An 18,403-nucleotide genomic window follows, 5' to 3' on the forward strand; every position below is an offset into this window, starting at 1 on the left:
GTAAGGAAAAGGGAGGTAATGAAAAGTCCAGAATTTTATTCCACTGGACATAAAAGCCCCTCATTGTGGTTCAATTCTAAACTGCCTGAAGAGATAACATAAAAAGAATCATATACTAGCACATTTTACCAAAAACAACCACCCAAATTGCATAGAGACCAGTGGGTCAATGTGAATATGAACTGATTTGGTCTTTCTATATGTATACAACTGGACAAAAAAGCATTACCTACCACAAATTTACAATTAAACATGGGCTTATAATAATATGTTGTCAAAATGAATCTTACTAGCTTCTATAGATGAGACAATTGATTTAACTCTTTCTCCCAACACTTCTTTTTTTTTTTTTTTTTTTGAGACGGAGTTTCGCTCGTTACCCAGGCTGGAGTGCAATGACATGATCTCGGCTCACCGCAACCTCCGCCTCCTGGGTTCAGGCAGTTCTCCTGCCTCAGCCTCCTGAGTAGCTGGGATTACAGGCACGCGCCACCCACGCACCCAGCTAATTTTCTGTATTTTTAGCAGAGACGGGGTTTCACCATGTTGACCAGGATGGTCTCGATCTCTTGACCTCGTGATCCACCCGCCTTGGCCTCCCAAAGTGCTGGGATTACAGGCGTTAGCCACTGCGCCCAGCCTCCTCCAACATTTCTTAGGATTAAAAGAATAGGTCCAGTCAAGTGGGAAATTCCAAACAGCCAAATGAGCTTCCATGTGATCATAAATCCTATCTGAATGAACTTAGATTTTCAAAAATTTGTGCCATTTGCATGCTTTCCTAAGAATAAATGGATCATGTGTGTGTTCTATTATATTTATCCCAAATTTTTCCTGAAATTGTAATCCACTGAAGCCATATGTAAAAAAAAGCAGAGTTGTTTTACCGTTGGAAGTCATAAAATATTTCTTTTAAAACAGACAGCTCTTTACATTATTCAGACTCTTTTAAATATGTTACATAATCACAGGATCGTTAGCAGACAGTTTGGGAGGAATTCTGATCAAAGTCAGTGGAAGTTGTATAGCAATATCCCAAATGAATTTTTGGTCATCATACATGGATGACTGAAATGTCTTTGTATTTGAACTAATATTTCTAAATTATGCTTATTTGTGGATAGTTCTTTGGTTCGAAATTAGATTCTTTGAAGTCTGAAAATTCTCAGGATGCCACTATTATCAGAAGATGTCACTTAATCAACAATGTTTTCTTCATGCACTAATTCCTCTGCTTTTTAAAAACCTAACAGTTACATGTTCATATATATTGCATTGAATTCCTTCTGTGACCAACCCATTGTATATAAGAGGATATATTAAAGAAAAAAAAAATCCTCATGAGACTCCCCATTGTCTCACATCCTTATCAGTAGCTGGTATTATATGTTTATAAATTAAAACCATTCTGGTGAGTGTATAGTACACTGTTCCCATACACTGCTAGTAAGAGTATAAATGAGTACAAACTTTTGAAAACTATTCAGCTATAAAGACAATCTGGCCATACACGCTAATAGTCCAGAAATTCTATTCTTAAAATAGAGACCCAATATTTATAAATATGTATAAAAGTACATCGAAAGACATTTATAAGAATATTCATAACAGCATTATTTAAAAAAGCAGAAACTGGGAAAACTCACATAGCATTAGTATAATCAATAAATCATGGTATATTCACACAATGAAATACTATGCAATGCAGTCATGAGATTGAATGAACTATTGTTATATACAATATAGATTCATCTTATAAGCATAAAACAAAAGAAGCCAGAAAAGAAGAGCAGACACTTATATAATTCCATTTATATAAAGTTCTACAACAAGTAAAGCTGATTTATAGTGATAGGATAGTGATTACCTTGGAGAGGGTGAGTAGTGGCTGCCATGGGCATGAGAGGGCTTCTGGGATGCTGGTAATGTTCTATTTCTTTACCTGGTGGTGACTACACAGGTGTATTCACACTCATTAAGCTGTGTATTTATAACTCAGGGACTTTTCTGATGTATGTTACAGTTCAATAAACATTTAAAAACAAAGCAAAGTCCTAATTCATTAAGGTTTTGGAGACTGAAGTGTGTATGGTGATGAAAATACTATAGTACTGATGTTCTGTTGGACTTGCTATATTTCCTATATATTGGTGTGTGCCTTTTTCTTTTTCTTTAATTCTACTCGGCTTGGGTTATAGGAAATGAGACTGATATTCTTAATTGGGAAAAACTCTTGGATAACTGATAGGGGTTTGGCTGTGTCTCCTTCCAAATCTCATCTTGAATTGTAATAATCCCACATGTCAAGAGTGGGACTAGGTGGAGTAATTGAATCCCCCATACTAGTCTTGTGGTACTGAGTAAGTCTCCTGAGATCTGATGGTTTTATAAATGGAAGTTCCCCTGCATAAGCTCTCTTGCCTGCCACCATACAAGATGTCCCTTTGCTCTTCTTCGTGACTCTGACAGCACCCCAGCCATGTGGAACTATGAGTCAGTTAAACCTCTTTCCTTTGTAAATTACCCAGACTCAGGTAAGTCTTTATTAGCAACATGAGAACAGACTAACACAAGAACAGGAAAAAAAAAAAAAAAAAAAAAAAAGATGGCTTTCTCTCATTCTGTCCATATTTTGAGGTGCTTGGAAGATAATGAAGTGGAGTGGAATTTCTTCAACGTTTTGAAGCGCAAGAACAATTCTGAGTGTGTATTTACAAAACTGCATTTGCAAAAGACATGCAGGGGTTTTTCACAGCTTATACTCATTCAGTATATGAAGAAGATCAAGCACAGTTACCTGAATTTAAAACTTGACGATTATGCCTGTGATGTTTTAAACTCAGGGTTGCTAGTGTAGTACCTTGAAATCAAGACTCCCTATCAGAAGTAGTGACAGGAATCGAGCCCTAACTCCAGTTCACAGCCCACGCAGCCCAAGCACTTACGGGATCCCCTCGCAGGCCCTTTGCGCCACGGTCACCAGGAGTCCCTCTCTTCCCTGGGCTTCCCTAAAGTTCATACAAATCAGAAGAACAAGACAAGAAGTTTTAATAAAATTGATACAAAGAGCTTTTCTTCTCCCAGGTGTGAATAATCAAGTATTTTTCTACCGAGGCTCTCTTTAAATTGGAAAGATGAACAACCAAGAAAGTTAGTTTCAAGCATCATATAAATAGTTTAATAGTGAACTCAATTATTTGCCACAGTGGTGAACTTTGTGTTCCAGACACACTTGTCATCTTTTTGCTTTTCACAAATATTCTACGAACAAGGTATTCCTCATTATCTTTCAAGGCAACTGGAATTCAGAAAGAATATGCACTTTGCCCAAGATGGTTGTTTCTGACTCAATTCTTCACACTCTAAAGACAAAGTCGAGGAAAATATGGCTGCTGTTGGTATTCATTCTAGATGGGAATGAGTGATACACACTCCTCAATGTGCTGCCTGGCACCACTGACCCTGTTTAACATCCTACTTCATTCTTACTGTGGTAGCTGCTTGTCACTGATGGCCCAAATTCTTTACCACTCCCTATGTCTGTGTCCTTTGTCATGCAACTGCAATGACTTCCAACAGTGGTGGATAAGATTCCCTTCCTCTGAGTTTGGCAACATGCCTTGATGTGGCCAACAAAGAGACACGGAAGTGTTGAGAGAGTTCTGAGCCTCGGTCCGAAGGAAGCCTGAGAGTTCTAGTATGTTTCCACTTGCCTTTCTGTGCTCCTGCCATGGGCATAAAAAGGTCACGGGTAGAATGGTTAGGCTAGCTCATGGTCCCAGGAGGGTAAGTGACATATGGAAGGAAGTCCCCGGCCACCTTACAGACATAAGCCATGTTCAGCCTCGATCAGCTGAACCCCTCAGAAACATAAGAAATAAATGTTCATCGTTGTATGTGATTGAGGTTTTATGATTGTTTTGTGGCATAGCTGACTGATATATCCAGGGTAGTTCTTCTACTCTGTTGATCACACCTTTAATCCCCAGTACAATTTTTATGTTCTTCCTTTTTAAATCCCTACCTGGGATCCCTCATCACCCTTTTCTCCTTTACTTCCAGGAAGACCATTATCACCCTAAAAAATAAAAAGGGAAGGCTATTAACAGAATTCTCATTTTTATAATGGTAAATAGCTCAGAAGGGTCTCTATGGTAAAAGAAGGCTCTACCTGTTCTCCGTTTAATCCATCAATTCCACTTTCCCCAGCTTCTCCCTGAAAAGACAGATAGGATTAGGACAGAGTACATCCCATGCATGTGCAAAGAAGTCAGACACCAAACAAAAACTTTACTTTTGTGTTTCACATACAGCCTCTTTGTTAGGGTGGGCCTAGGTAATATTAAAGGTTACTCAGTAATAGAAACTGTCAACAAATAAAAAATACTACCTGTAATGAAAGAGAGGAAGAAACAAAATGAAATGGCTGGCAATAAAACAGGAAAGTCAACAACAACTTCATTTGTATAATTTACTGATCAATAATCTCAAAGATAAAAATATTTCTAGGTAACACGTGGGTAGATAAATGGATGTGCCTGGTACCATACCTCCTGTCCATTTAGTCCCCTGTTTCCCTGAAAATAAAAGAATAATAGTCAGCATAGGAAAATGGAATTAATGCTGAGAAAACTCCACATTCTCATGCAATCCTTACCTTAGGACCTTTGGTGCCATGGCATCCCTTAGTACCCTGCTCTCCCACTGGTCCAGGGGCTCCTCTGTCTCCCTGAGAAAGGGCACAATCCAAATGAGCTTTTTCTATTGTAATCTTAGATCTGTCTTGAAAACTTGACAAAGCTTTTGTTACCAAAAAAATGTGTGACTGCTCATGGTTCAAAATCCAGAATTCTTGCTTATAAAAATTAAGAGTGGAAATAAATCAGAGATACCCTGATAACAGACAGCCTTTGCTTTGGCTCTCACTTGCATATTGCCTGTGTGAGGCTTCTCTCTCACCAAGTGGTAACCAAGTTATGTGCTTCCAACCTTCTTAACATATCTAGTCATACTGTCCCAAGCCCAAATTAGGACCTGTCCTGCAACTATGACTGCAAGACTTACCTGTAACCTTCACCTTATCATCATCTGTAATGTTGCTTGAGCAGGCTTTCTAAACACTCCCATAATTTTGACCCCTGTGCTTACCACCATTCAGTGACTGCCCATCAACTAGAAGACATAATCCAAATCTTCAGCAGGGTATTCAAGACTCCTGAGTCTTGCTTGCCACATATACCTTCCTCCTGCAGTGGCCTGGGTTCCAGCCATGTTGATCACATGTCATTTTATGAACATGATCCTCTCTGACTCAGATACATGTCCTTGAACACACTGTTCCCCCAAACTTTGCCTGCAGAAATTCCTACTCATCCTTGAAATGTCTGCCCAAGCATTACTCCTTGCTTGCAGCCTTCCTCTCTCAAGCCCCAACTTCAGCCAAGGCTGTTAGGTAACTGTGAGTTGTTCTGCCACACTCCTTTGCAAGTCTCTATACTTCTAGTTTAGCCCTTGTGTATAACAACAAGAATCACTGTTGTCTCATTTGCCTTTCTACTAGTTTGCAAGTTTCCTGGAGGCAGAAGCCATATTTTTCCTTTTATTTTTCTTATTGCTGAAGCCTACCACTGTGCCTGGCCCATGGTCAGATATTTAACATTTATTTGTTGAAAGAACAAATGAGTGAATATGTTAATGTGTGAGGTCTCTGATAAATAATGTAGTGAATGATAAGATGTTTAATATATAATTGGTAAATGAATGTTTGGATGGATGGACTGATGAGAGGATGGAAGGATAAGCAAATACAAGAAAGAGTGGGGTCCTTGATAAACAATGTGGTGAGCTGGTTTACCTTTGCAGAATGCTCCAGAATGGGGGAAATAGCAGTGATTCAACTCCCCTAGTGAAGAAGGCAACTTCTGCATTGAATCATTGTGCAATGTTGGTGGGTAGTCAAAGAAGAGACAGGTCAATAAATCACTAATGACCACCAGAAGCAAAGTTCAATGAGGATAAAAAAAGAGCTGAGATTCTGTACATGAATCCTTAGAATCTCACTTTTCTTGCTTCCCTCTGAATTGACTCAAGGAAGTTCATGTTATAGATATGTTTTTAGAGATAAATGGAGGTAAAAAGAGCCTTGACTTACAGCAATTCCCTCTTCTCCCAAGTAGCCTTCACTGCCTTTAAAACCTGGAGGTCCCTGGAAATAAGAAAAGGAAGAAAACATTTGCATCTATGGACCAAAAATCAGAGGTTACCAAACCAAATTCAATTTTACAATTTTACCTCATGTGGAATAGTAAGGGTTTGAAAGAAATAGTCCCTCCAACATGGATGAAACTGGAAACCATCATTCTCAGCAAACTGGCACAAGAACAGAAAACCAAACACTGCATCTTCTCACTCATAAGTGGGTGGTGAACAATGAGAACACACAGACACAGAGAGGGGAACATCACACACCAGGACATGGGGGGTGGGGGGCTAGGGGAGGAATAGCCAGGGGTGGGGGATTGGGGAGGGATAACATTACAAAAAATACCTAACATAGATGACGGGGCAATAGATGCAGCAAACCACCACCACGGCCACGTGTACCTGTGCAACGAACCTGCATGATCTGTACACGTACCCCAGAACTTAAAGTATAATGAATACCTTAAAAAAATAGTCCCTTCTTCCCAATGTAGGTTGCATTTACATACATAAAAAGAAACGGAATTTTGAGACAAGTATCCAGATAACTCAAGTGGTTGTATGTGTGTGTGACAATGGTAATACTGTAACTCTGGGTTTAAGTATGGTTGCCCAGCTTCTTTCAAAATAAACATTCAAATATATCATGGCTATATTTGCCAGTGATAAACTAGAATTATTCTCCCTTTATTAAAAAATCTTTTAGGATTTATGCCACACATAGAAATATAGACCACACACCTTTCTTTCCATTCTTTCTGAGTTCTGTTTTAAAAAAAAAAAAAATCTACCACTCTCTTTACATGAAGCTGGAACATTCAGAAAATAATTTATTATTTTATTTTATTCAGAGACATAGCCCTGGTGATTTGGGAGTTATAGTGCTATCTATAAATTATTCAAGAATCAAACACACATGTAAACAAACTGTATTGAAATCATTAACATATTCATAGTGTTTATATGTATTTAAACATTTCTTAAAGTTCAAAATAATATTTTTACATAAGGGTAAAAACACTTTTTCTGGTTAGAAATATATGAATCAATGTTGTTGGTTTCTGTTTTAAAATACTGAGTCTGCGTCTGTTTATATATCTGTGATAACATTTTGACCTGGCTAAAGCTGAATGAGACATCTTAACATCTTTTGCTATAGGAGAGTGATCTGATCTAGCCGCATTTTCAGCAGACTACACAAAATATCTTCTGCTTGATTTTAATAACTCTGCCATCATTCAATAAAATGAATGCTGAAATGCCTTAGTCACATGAAGGAGGCTTTCATTATTCAACATGAGGAATTACAGCTGATTTCTCTGCATCATTGTCATCAGTACTAGAATACTGGATAATCAAGGATCTTAACAATTGCTCCTGACACTCTTACAAAAACTTTTTAAAAAGAAAACAATTTAGAAGGCCAAAGAAAATCCATGACTATCTAATTTAACATATAAAAAGAGGAGTATAATAAACTCTTACCTACGAGGCTCTATTTAGAAGTTAAAAATCACCCCTTATTTCTACTTAAACCCATGTCTGAAGGACATACTAAAATTCAAAGTAACCCATAAACCTGAACTAAAATCACCTTTTTTCCTGATGGTCCCGAATCTCCCATGGTGCCATCTTCTCCAATGCACTTGCAAAACAAACAGCAGCATGTCCTTTCTGCAACATTGACCTTAGGAGACAGTAAGAAATACATTACATTTGATGGTGTTGCTGTATGTATATTGGACATGTATACAAGTTCAACCATGTGACCCAGACTTCCACCACAGGTTCAGAAGCCGGGTCACCATTAAAATGACTGTGCTTTAGAAAGAATGCATGAAACTTTTTTCCTATCTTTCCTTCTAGAAATCTTTCCAGAAATACAGAATCTCAGGGCCCATCCCACACTTACTGAATCAGAATTTGTATTTTAACAAAATTCCCAGGTGTGATTTGTACACACATTAAAGTTTGAAAAGCACATTTCTATATGATCTGATAAGACATAACCCAGTTGGAACTATAAGTAGTAAAAGAGTAACAGGCCTATTGTCAGGCAATTAGGAACAGATGAAACACCATCATCCAGAGCTGTGGCTCAGAGGCTTTGCGGTTTTATGAATACGATTATTGCAAAGAAAACAAAAAAATTAGCTGGGCATGGTGGTGCATGCCTGTAATCCCAGCTACTCAGGAGGCTGAGGCAGGAGAATTGCCTGAACCCAGGAGGCGGAGGTTGTGGTGAGCCGAGATCGCGCCATTGCACTCCAGCCTGGGTAACAAGAGCGAAACTCCATCTCAAAAAAAAAAAAAAAGAAAAAAGAAAACCAACAAAGGGTTGCCAACGACTTATTTTGCTAGGTGAGAACATTAAATAATGATGGTAATAAATCTGACCATCCTCATGGTGGAGGAGGTAATTCAGGAACAACAGTGCCATCATTTGTTGAGAGAAACTGTGTGCCTGGAAAATGGGTAAGTGCTTTACATGATCTGCACTCTCCACCATTTGAGGTATTCCAAATCAACTAAAAAATGTTTCCGTGTTTTCAAATTGGTATCAGTTCAGCTGTGGCAAACTGACTGCATGCTGACTGATTAGTGTGGCTGTCTGTCCCTCCTCCCCTCATCCTAGCATTGACCATGATATTGTCGATTTCCCTATGTAATTTTTCCTCCAGTATTTTGTTCAATAAAATGAATGCATGCTATTTTCCTCATTTTGTGGAACCTTGGTATGCTAGAGAATTTAGACAGTCCCCAATGTAACACTTCTTGGAACTAAGTCCAATGGTAAACTCTTCCAGAACACTTCTGACAGGATTTCAAAAACACAAATTACAGCCAGGCGCGGTGGCTCACACCTATAATCCCGGCACTTTGGGAGGCTGAGGCGGGTGGATCACGAGGTCAAGAGATCAAGACCATCCTGGTCTACAAGGTGAAACCCCGTCTCTATTAAAAAATGCAAAAATTAGCTGGGCATGGTGGTGCGCGCCTGTAGTCCCAGCTACTCGGAAGGGCTGAGGCAGGAGAATTGCTTGAACCCAGGAGGCGGAGGTTGCAGTGAGCCGAGATTGTGCCATTGCACTCCAGTCTGGGTAACAGCAGCGAAACTCCGTCTCAAACAAACAAACAAAACACAAATCACATGTGCAACATTTTGGAAGCACTTGCTCTAAGGGATGGGAGCATGGGAGAATATTCCTCTTTATACTCTGGTCAAAAAATCCATATATTTTAAAATATATTTCATCCTGGACATACCTAGTCATCCCCTGAATAGATGATATATTGCTTTATGTTTTTACAATTAACTCATCAGATTTACTTTTTGAAAAAGTATATTTTCAATAAAGGTTATACTTCACTTCAGTAGGGTAGAATCAATCTTTGCATTGTGAAGTTTTTCAATAAATTTCTAGTAAAATGAAAATCTTTTGTTATAGCCATTTAGCAATTTTCTCCATTTGATTGTTTCCTACTATATAACGTTCCTTTTCTGACACTATGAAATTCTTTTTCCTGACAATTTCAGAAAAAGCAATAAAACTGGAAATGTGTGAAAACAAACAACAAATGTATACTATGATTTCATATTAGATAACACCAATTTTCTCTGGATCACCCAAATTCCACAGCATCAAATCTATTATTATTAACTTTAAAACTGAACTATGATTAAGCTTTTCCTTGTAGAGTATTCCATTTACATGATATACAAAAACTGACAGGTTTGAAGAATAATTTCCTTCCTCTATGAATTACCAAACAGATCTCAAACAGTGATTGACAGGAAAAAAATGCATTTTGTAAAAACAAACACTGTCTTCTACACTCAGCGTGGAAAGCTGTTATACTTAGGATATGCAAGGGGTGTGAAAACTGGCAGGTGGAGGTAATGGCCGATTCTCACTTGCATCTCAGATTCTTTCTGTCACTTACGTTCTTTGGCTATAATTGGACATGACTGAGGGTACTGTTTAAATTTTCTTCTTTTTCCCTCTTTCCTCCTCCTCCTTTTTGGCCAAGCATATAAATGAAACATGCTTTGATGTCTCTTAACTATACTACATTTCTTCCAAAAAACCCTCTTATTTAGGCTGTTCACCAATTCATAAACACCTTTCTTCATTCCCAAATATCCAGGGTAAGTTCAAATTCTAAAGCATAAATATTAAACCTATATACAAAATAACTGAAAATTTAAGCTTACCAGTCTTTTCAGAATAACTTACCAGCTGCTTTGACAGCCGGCTCCCAAGATCTCTCATGCCAATAGAGAGCTGTGTCCTGTACTCAAAACCTTTCCCAAATTCAATATAGGGAAGATCAGCCAAGTCACTGGAATCAGCAGGTCCATCCACAGCAACAGTGATGAGGGCATTCAGGCCTATCCAACAGAATTTACAATGTTCCAGGTAAGGTGAGTTTGGTTATTATTTTTTTTTGCAATCATATTTAAATTGTTATTCTCGGGGAAGAGTTGCAAGAGAACAGTCATTTTTACTGTCCACTTCCCCCAACCACATGATTTAAACCTTACAAGTGACAAGACTATAAGAAGAGCACAAAAGGAATTACATTGTTCAAAACTAATTAAATTGGAGACAGGGAAAAGTTTAACAGAACTTCCAGTTCCCTGATTTGAAGGAGACAGTTCTAAGAAGTCTACAGAGCATACTAAAGTACAGAGAAATTCACATATCAAGAAAGTCCAGCCTGGGCAACATGGCACGACCCCATCTCTACAGAAAATTTTTAAAAAATTAGCCGGGCATGGTGGCACATGCCTCTGTTCCCAGTTACATGGGAGGCTAAGGTGGGAGGATCACTTAAGCCTGGGCGGTTGAGCCTGAAGTGAGCTGTGATTGTGCCACTGCACTCCAGCCTGGGCAACAGCAAAAACCTGTATTAAAAACAGAAAATACATGTTCTGCATTTTTGCCACTCAGTGGGGGATCCTTGAAGCAGCAGCACTGGCGTCACCTGGGGGCTTACCAGAAATACAGAATCCCAGGGCCCAGCCCACACTTAATCGGAATTTGTATTTTAACAAAATCCCCAGGTGATTTGTACACACATTAAAGTTTGAAAAGCACATCTCTACATGCTGTGATATGACATCGATAACCCAGTGGAACTGTAAGTAGTAAAAGAGTAACAGGCCTATTGTCAGGCAGTTAGACACAGATGACACACCATCATCCAGAGCTGTGGCTCTGAGGCTTTGGGGTTTTATGAATAAGATTATAGCAAATAAAACTGCTTAGGACCAACACAGGTTGCGAATGACTTATTTTGCTAGGTAAGAACATTAAGTAATGATGGTAATAAATCTGACCATCCTCATGGTGGAGGAGATAATTCAATAACAACAGTGCTATCATTTGTTGAGAGAAACTGTGTGCATGGAAAATGGGTAAGTGCTTTACATGCATTATCTTATTTCTAAGGTACAAATATAACTCTATTGGTATGTCTAATTATAGTCCTATTTTACAGAGAAGTAAACACAGCTGGAGAGGTTAAATGATGGCCTATAAGTGGTAGTTTTAGATTTCTCACCCAGATAGCCTAATTCCATAGCTTACATTCAAAGGATATGTTGACAATACAAATATGCTAAAGATATAATCTTGGAATAAAGGCCAGTCTTAAAATAAAATACATTTAGCTTCATGTAAACCTGACTCCATTGGGAACATTTTTCTCCTTTTATTATAGATGGGTAAAGAACCCTTTGATGAGAATTGGGTACTAAGGAAGCAGGATAGATAAACATCCAAGGACTTGGCTGAGAGTCAAGAACACCTTCTTAAACAAGTTTGTATGATATGATTTTACATAAAAAGAGCAGATGGAGAGAGAAATTGAGAGAATAAAGTTTCAGGGACATATTGGAGAGGTTCAAGTTCCAACACAGCAAAACGGAATGGTTAGCTGCAGTGGAAGAAAGAGGCCAGGGGCAGTGGCTCACTCCTGTAATCCCAGTATGTTGGGAGGCTGAGGTGGACAGATCATGAGGTCAGGAGATGGAGATCGTCCCAGCCAACATGGTGAAACTCCCTCTCTACTAAAAATAGAAAAAAATAGCCAGGTGTGGTGGCATGCATCTGCAGTCCCAGCTACTGGAGAGGCTGGGGCACAAGAATCGCTTGAACCTGGGAAGTGGAGGTTGCAGTGAGATGAGATTGCATCACTGCACTCGAGCCTGGGCAACAGAGTGAGCCTCTATCTCAAAAAATAAATAAATAAATAAGGAAAAAAAGAACGAACCACCTAAGAATAAGGTGACGAATTTGTTCTTATTTCCTGGGTCTTTCCTGTTTCTAGGGCTGAAAGTTCCCATCTTGTTCGAAACAAACCAGGACAGTCAATCATTCTTCTGGAATGAGAATGAGGAGGGGGAGAAAAAGGTTGTGGAGGCGGCTGGGATATGCAATGCTTATACATCAATTGGTATTTATTAATCAAGAGAAGGCATGCTAATGGATCTACTTATAAAAGGAAAAAGCCTTCTCTCATCTGAGTTTTCTTATAATATCCAGAAAATGTAAAATTTTAAGAATGATAAGAACCATGGGATTGTTGATTTGCAAGAAATATGCATATAACTTTTATTTATAACTGCTTTTCTTAGGATCAGGGGACTCCAATCTTCTCCTTTCAGACTCATCCAATAAATGAGTCATATAATCCTAAATACAATGTTTTCAATTTTCTAACAATAAATTAAGAAATATTTTCAAAATTGGGGGAATAAAGAATCACTGAGTAGATTCTAGGGTCATAAATCTAAGATTAATAAATTAATTCAAGCCCCAATCCACATGCATAAGTTTTAAAGCCATGTCCACCATCAAGGATTTTTTTCCTTGTCTCTTCTTGCTCAGTGGTGATTGCACAGTTTACACATATTGATGCCTGGCCTGAAAGTAAGGAAGCTTTCCTAGGTCAATAGATCATAGGGCCCAGCACCCAGTGAAGTCCTGTGTGAAAGGATGGGAAGCCAGTGAGAGGTACTTCTTGTCCATACTGAAAGCCACTTTCTTTTCTTTATTAAAGAAAAAAAAAAAAACCAAAACATTCAAGAGATCCTTTGAGATCTTGTTTGGTATAAATCTGACAAATGAAGAAAGTGGAAACCAAATTATCCACATTTGACCATGTCAAAGATGGTAACTTTTCAAAGAATTGGACACTTCAAAGAATGTTATTTCCATGATTTCTTTCTCTCTTCCATTTGAAGAAACTAAATTTCCTAGGATATTATTCAAAGTATAGTTTCTGAAGTTGATACCCATTTACTCGTTTTTCAGTGGACATTGAAAGAAAAATGTTTGGTCTTAGAATTCTGGGTATTTAAAGCATTCCCTGGAAGAAACTCTACTGTTGATTGTAAGAGAAACAGCTTTTCCCCAAAAAGGAAAAATTGAAATGAAATAAAACAACAGCAACCACCAAAAACAACAACAAAACACAAAACCCTACCCATCCCAACTAAGCACTCCAGGATCTTTTTTCAGTCTTAATTAAAAACTTAATTATAGCTCATGAACAAAGGCCAAGACCAGAGAGAATAGAAACAAGGCAGATTTAGTAAATAAGGGATAAACAAAAACCCCATACTCCCTAGTGGTAAACTCAGAGCATTTTGCAATTTAAGATCAGAGAGAGAGAACCAAACAGAAAAGACAAAGTCAGGTCAACCTCTGTTAGCTAACCTGAGAAGTAGTATCTTAGGTCAGGTTCCCCAAAACAGAGTCTGAGATGAGGATGTGGAGGCACACAAATTGTTAAGGAAGCACTTTTAGGAGAAAGGGAGTGAGGAAAACAGGATAGGGCAGGAGAAGCTGCTGAGGAAGACAGTGTTGCAGATGGAGTCTAGCTTTATTTAGCCTGATCCCAGGAAGCTCTGGAGCATCAATTGCACCACACCACCGGTGTCATTTAGAGGCAAAGGTCCAACTCTGTAATCTGGATGCCAAGGATGGGGTGGAGAGTAACCTTCCAGGTGAGGCAGCTGTACTGGTCAAAGGCAATTCTTGAGAAGGAGTAAGCTGTGAGTTGTTAGCAGCTAGAGAATGATGAATCTGCCAGTAACGGAGATGTAGGTGGGGCAGAAACAGCACCCACCTACAGAAGAGGACTTCTATTCTTAGTCAAACAAGAATATGTGGATGTATTTCACTTCCCCTATCCATGGTTTCATAAAACTGACAATAAATCAGACTGGCCTTTGATTTCAAAAGCCAAAAGCCTGGTGACAGAGTGTAAAAATCTCAAACACCATGGTTGGTCCATCTGTGGTCTGAAGGAAGGAACTGATTAGAAAGCCCCAAAACATGAGTACTTATCCAACAATGCTTGCAACTCTGGAAACTTTAAGAGTGTTGAAAGAAACACTCTGACTTTTATTCCTTAGTCAAGGAAAAAACATACTGTTCACTTTTGCTGACACTAGAGTAATATTAGACAATACGGGGTGACAGACAAACATTCTCCAGGAAAGGCCAGGAAGAAGAAATACAGTAATATGAGACAAAAGGTAGGAATTTGTATTCAATGTTGTTTCATACACATTAGGCATGAAGAAAAAAGTAGATGTCAAAGTATTCTGAGAGCTCATTTGTTCTTCCCAGCACATACGGAATACAGCGATTGCCAAAATCAGGGTTATTCGACATTTAGGAGCCTGGAATTTTAGTTCTGAGATTGTAAAGTTAATAAGCACTCCCTTCACACTCTTCCTCTGCACTCAGTACCTTCTTTTCTAAGTTCATCAGATTTTTGTTCAAGTTTCTCAACATCATCATCCAATCCATCTGAAAATAAAAGGACCACCTAAGAAAGTATTAAAAAAAAATGAGTTAAAAGGAGTTCACTGCAATCACAGACCAACAAATAAGATAAAGCCATGTTACCTTTCCTCGAGCAGCTGATTTATTCTGAAATGTATCCCATAGAGAATTCAAGAGGTTTGCATCGAGAACAGACGGTCCTTTAACTGTTACATCCTTCAAGCTGTTCAGTATGTTTTCACTGTAGATCTCAAATTTGGGAGAATATTTTTCTATGGCATTTGTCACTTGAAAAGCCACACTGACCTGAGTCTCTGTGCCCACCTCACAGCTTACTCCATTGAGGGAGCTGATGGCACGTAAGATGTCTTGAAGGTAGGTTTCCATCCAAGGCTGACCTTCGAGCAAAGTCTGCCCTTTCTCCTGAGTTGAGACATCAAATCCCACCACAACATCCACGAAACAGTCTAGGATTCAAAGGAAAAGCATGCCTTACTAAATAAACAAACACCTTTATTTAATGCAGACACCATGTCTGAATCAAGGAACTTGAAATTCTTTTGCAGTTATAAAGTTGGAACACAAAGAGGAGCATAAATAATTAAAGGAAAAGGCTAAGAATCAACTCTTTTAATCTGTAAAAGTGTAAGGGTACTTTATTTTTTTTCAGTTCATATCAATCTGATGATTCTATAATAAAGTTCTGAAATATTTTATTTTAGCTATTGAAAAAGCCATGCAGAATCATTTAAATTTGTCTGAAGTACACTGTGGGAATGTTAAGAGTCTAAAATAAGACATTCATAGAATGCTACTTATCAGTTGAAGTCATTCAACAAATATTAAATTATAATAAGGGAAATTTAAGAACATTTGAATAAATTCACTTAGAAAAAAGTAAACCACAAAGGACTCATCTAAGGAATGGTTTTGATGATTTAGCTTTCTAAAGTGGGCTTTTGATTCCTCTCGTTGTCCAACATCCACTCAGAAAAGAAAAAAACAAAACCAAAAAATTCAGGAGATCCTTTGAGAGCTTCTTTGACAAGTGAAGAAACTGGTAACCAAGTTATTCACATTTGACCATGTCAAAAAATGGTGCTGCTTTAGGAGCTCAGCCATTCCGGAAGCCAAGGACACTGCCACTTTGGAGTTAAGAAATACTTAGAGGGGTGTAGCATTAAAGTGCTTGGCTCTTATTTTTCTTAGTTCTATGGAAACTTAAGTGTTGGAGAAACAAGAAAGGGCTTGATATTTTAAGCTGAGTGTCCTAAAGGCAGTTACTTAGAGAACAATAAAGTCATGTGATGCACTCTTCCTTCAAGAATTTTTAACTTGGCTAACAACTCGGATCTTTTTCAGCAAATTAAACACATGCAGCTCTCTTGATAAAATGAGTGGTTGTTTTTAATTTGCTTGGCTTAGATCAGCAATTTTTAAGATATTCCTTGTAAAGACAAATGCCTAACTACTTCCAGACACACTGGTCAGCTGGACATTTCCAAGTGTTTAAAACCAAAAGTGTCAATTTCAACTTTTTTTTAAATTTTTTATTGGATTTTAGGTTTTGGGGTACATGAGCAGAGCATGTAAGACAGTTGCGTAGGAACACACATGGCAGTGTGCTTTTCTTTCCTTCTCCCCTTCACCCACATTTGGCATTTCTCCCCAGGCTATCCCTCCCCACCTCCCCCTCCCACTGGCCCTCCCCTTTTCCCCCCAATAGACCCCAGTGTTTAGTACTCCCCTTTCTGTGTCCATGTGTTCTCATTTTTCATCACCCGCCTATGAGTGAGAATATGCGGTGTTTCATTTTCTGTTCTTGTGTCAGTTTAATCAATGTGCAAATTTCAACTTTTAAAACAAGTGCTGGCAACTTAATTTTTAATGAGAGACGAGTTGACTGAGGGAAAACAGAAATCTTGATAATCAATTTTCATCAAGAGATTCAAGGTAAATCAAAGTGTTACCAAAAAATCTGAAAGATTGGACATTTTATTTTACTATATTTTCCTTTATTGGAAATCTCTTCTTAATCAGAAAATAAGATAAACTAGTTAGAAAAAAGCATCAGAATATATCCTTTCCAAAATTCCTCTTGCATCTATATCTTCTAATACCTGTCTTGAGCTTGAAAGTTTCATTTTTGATGACTGTTTTAACCTGAGCAGAAAACCAGGTAGTAACCAAGATATGATCACGTCTTTAAGGAAAATAGACTCGTGTGGAAAAAAACCAACCAGCAGAAATGCCAAAATGACATTAAGTGACCTTGGGAACTGTTGCCTATAAACACTGTATATTTTAAATTTTTGTCTAGATTGCTGAAAGTACTCACTTATTTAGGTAAACAAGTTTCTTGTGTTTAATTGACAAATGATTCCATAATCATGTGATAGAAGGAATGGAATTTGGTAGACAAGTCCAGAATTAGTAATCACATGTCTAAGTACAGTGAGAGAGACCAAACCATACTGAGCAAGAGCTTCTCATGCACCTGCCTAAAAACTTCACTGAGACATCTGCCCTTCAATCAGGAGCCCTGTCCTGAAGTCTTGCAGGACACACGTTGTGCTTTATAGAGAATCTGCCATTGGTGATGGCAGATTGACTGGAAGCAGGGATAGTTTTGGAAGCAAGCTAGGGAGAAGGCTGAAATTGGATTTCCAAAGAAATAATAAAGAATTAAACTAGGATAACAGAAGTGGGAATAAGAAAGTGTCAATAAAAGCAAAATATTTAAGAAGGTAATTAGCAGGACTGGCTGCAGAGGGTGATAAAAGAAGCAACAGCAGCAGGCTGAGCCCTTGACTAGCCCTCCAATTGCAATGTGGAATCCTGGAGGTCAGGTCTATGAGCAGGAAGACAGAAGTTCAGTTTCAGTCACGTGCTGGTCACCACTGTTACTTCCGTTATTGTTAAACTACTTTTGGAAGCTCTTATCTTCTCTGGAAATTAATTTTCTTGTCTACAAAAATAAGGGGATATATATTTCAAAATAAAAATACAAAAGCACAGAAAAGAGTAAATTGGATCAGACAGTTACAGTCTCATTGTTTCCTGCCAAGCACAAAAGCTGATTCTAATTATTCATTTATAAGGACAGTTCTTAATTGGAGCTGATGGCAGATTCTTGGTATTAAGAAATACTGACAAGAGGCTAGGCTACATTTCTAAGATTAGAAGATGGGTTCTTGAGAAAATACTTTAAAGGGGAAAGTGGTAGCTATTAGCTGGGATAGGAGATAAATCTGTTTGGGACTTTGAAAGACAGGGCATTTTCAATTAACAAAAGAATGATCTATAAAGTACAGCTACGGAGTGTTATAGACTCAGTTTGTACACCTCCCAGATTTGCTTCCTCCCTTTTCCAAGGCATAGACACTTGTCCACTGAAG

The 18,403-nt window shown here is 38.3% G+C and overlaps 1 protein-coding gene across 1 annotated transcript in view; it reads right to left on the reverse strand.

The window, feature by feature from the left end:
- The window catches only part of COL6A6 (collagen type VI alpha 6 chain), a 154,553-nt gene that overhangs the window by 75,005 nt on the left and 61,145 nt on the right, over positions 1-18,403 (reverse strand). Inside the window, exons 10-19 of the mRNA XM_002759687.6 lie at positions 15,129-15,472; positions 14,970-15,048; positions 10,440-10,594; positions 7,796-7,888; positions 6,152-6,205; positions 4,658-4,729; positions 4,551-4,577; positions 4,172-4,216; positions 4,025-4,078; positions 2,946-3,008 (exon numbers count right to left, since the gene is read on the reverse strand). Of these exons, the coding sequence (XP_002759733.5) occupies positions 2,946-3,008; positions 4,025-4,078; positions 4,172-4,216; positions 4,551-4,577; positions 4,658-4,729; positions 6,152-6,205; positions 7,796-7,888; positions 10,440-10,594; positions 14,970-15,048; positions 15,129-15,472 (986 nt within the window). The remainder of the gene's footprint in view (positions 1-2,945; positions 3,009-4,024; positions 4,079-4,171; positions 4,217-4,550; positions 4,578-4,657; positions 4,730-6,151; positions 6,206-7,795; positions 7,889-10,439; positions 10,595-14,969; positions 15,049-15,128; positions 15,473-18,403) is intronic.

The sequence above is a fragment of the Callithrix jacchus genome, chromosome 17 (assembly GCF_049354715.1).
Source record: "Callithrix jacchus isolate 240 chromosome 17, calJac240_pri, whole genome shotgun sequence".
Classification (NCBI taxonomy): domain Eukaryota; kingdom Metazoa; phylum Chordata; class Mammalia; order Primates; family Cebidae; genus Callithrix; species Callithrix jacchus.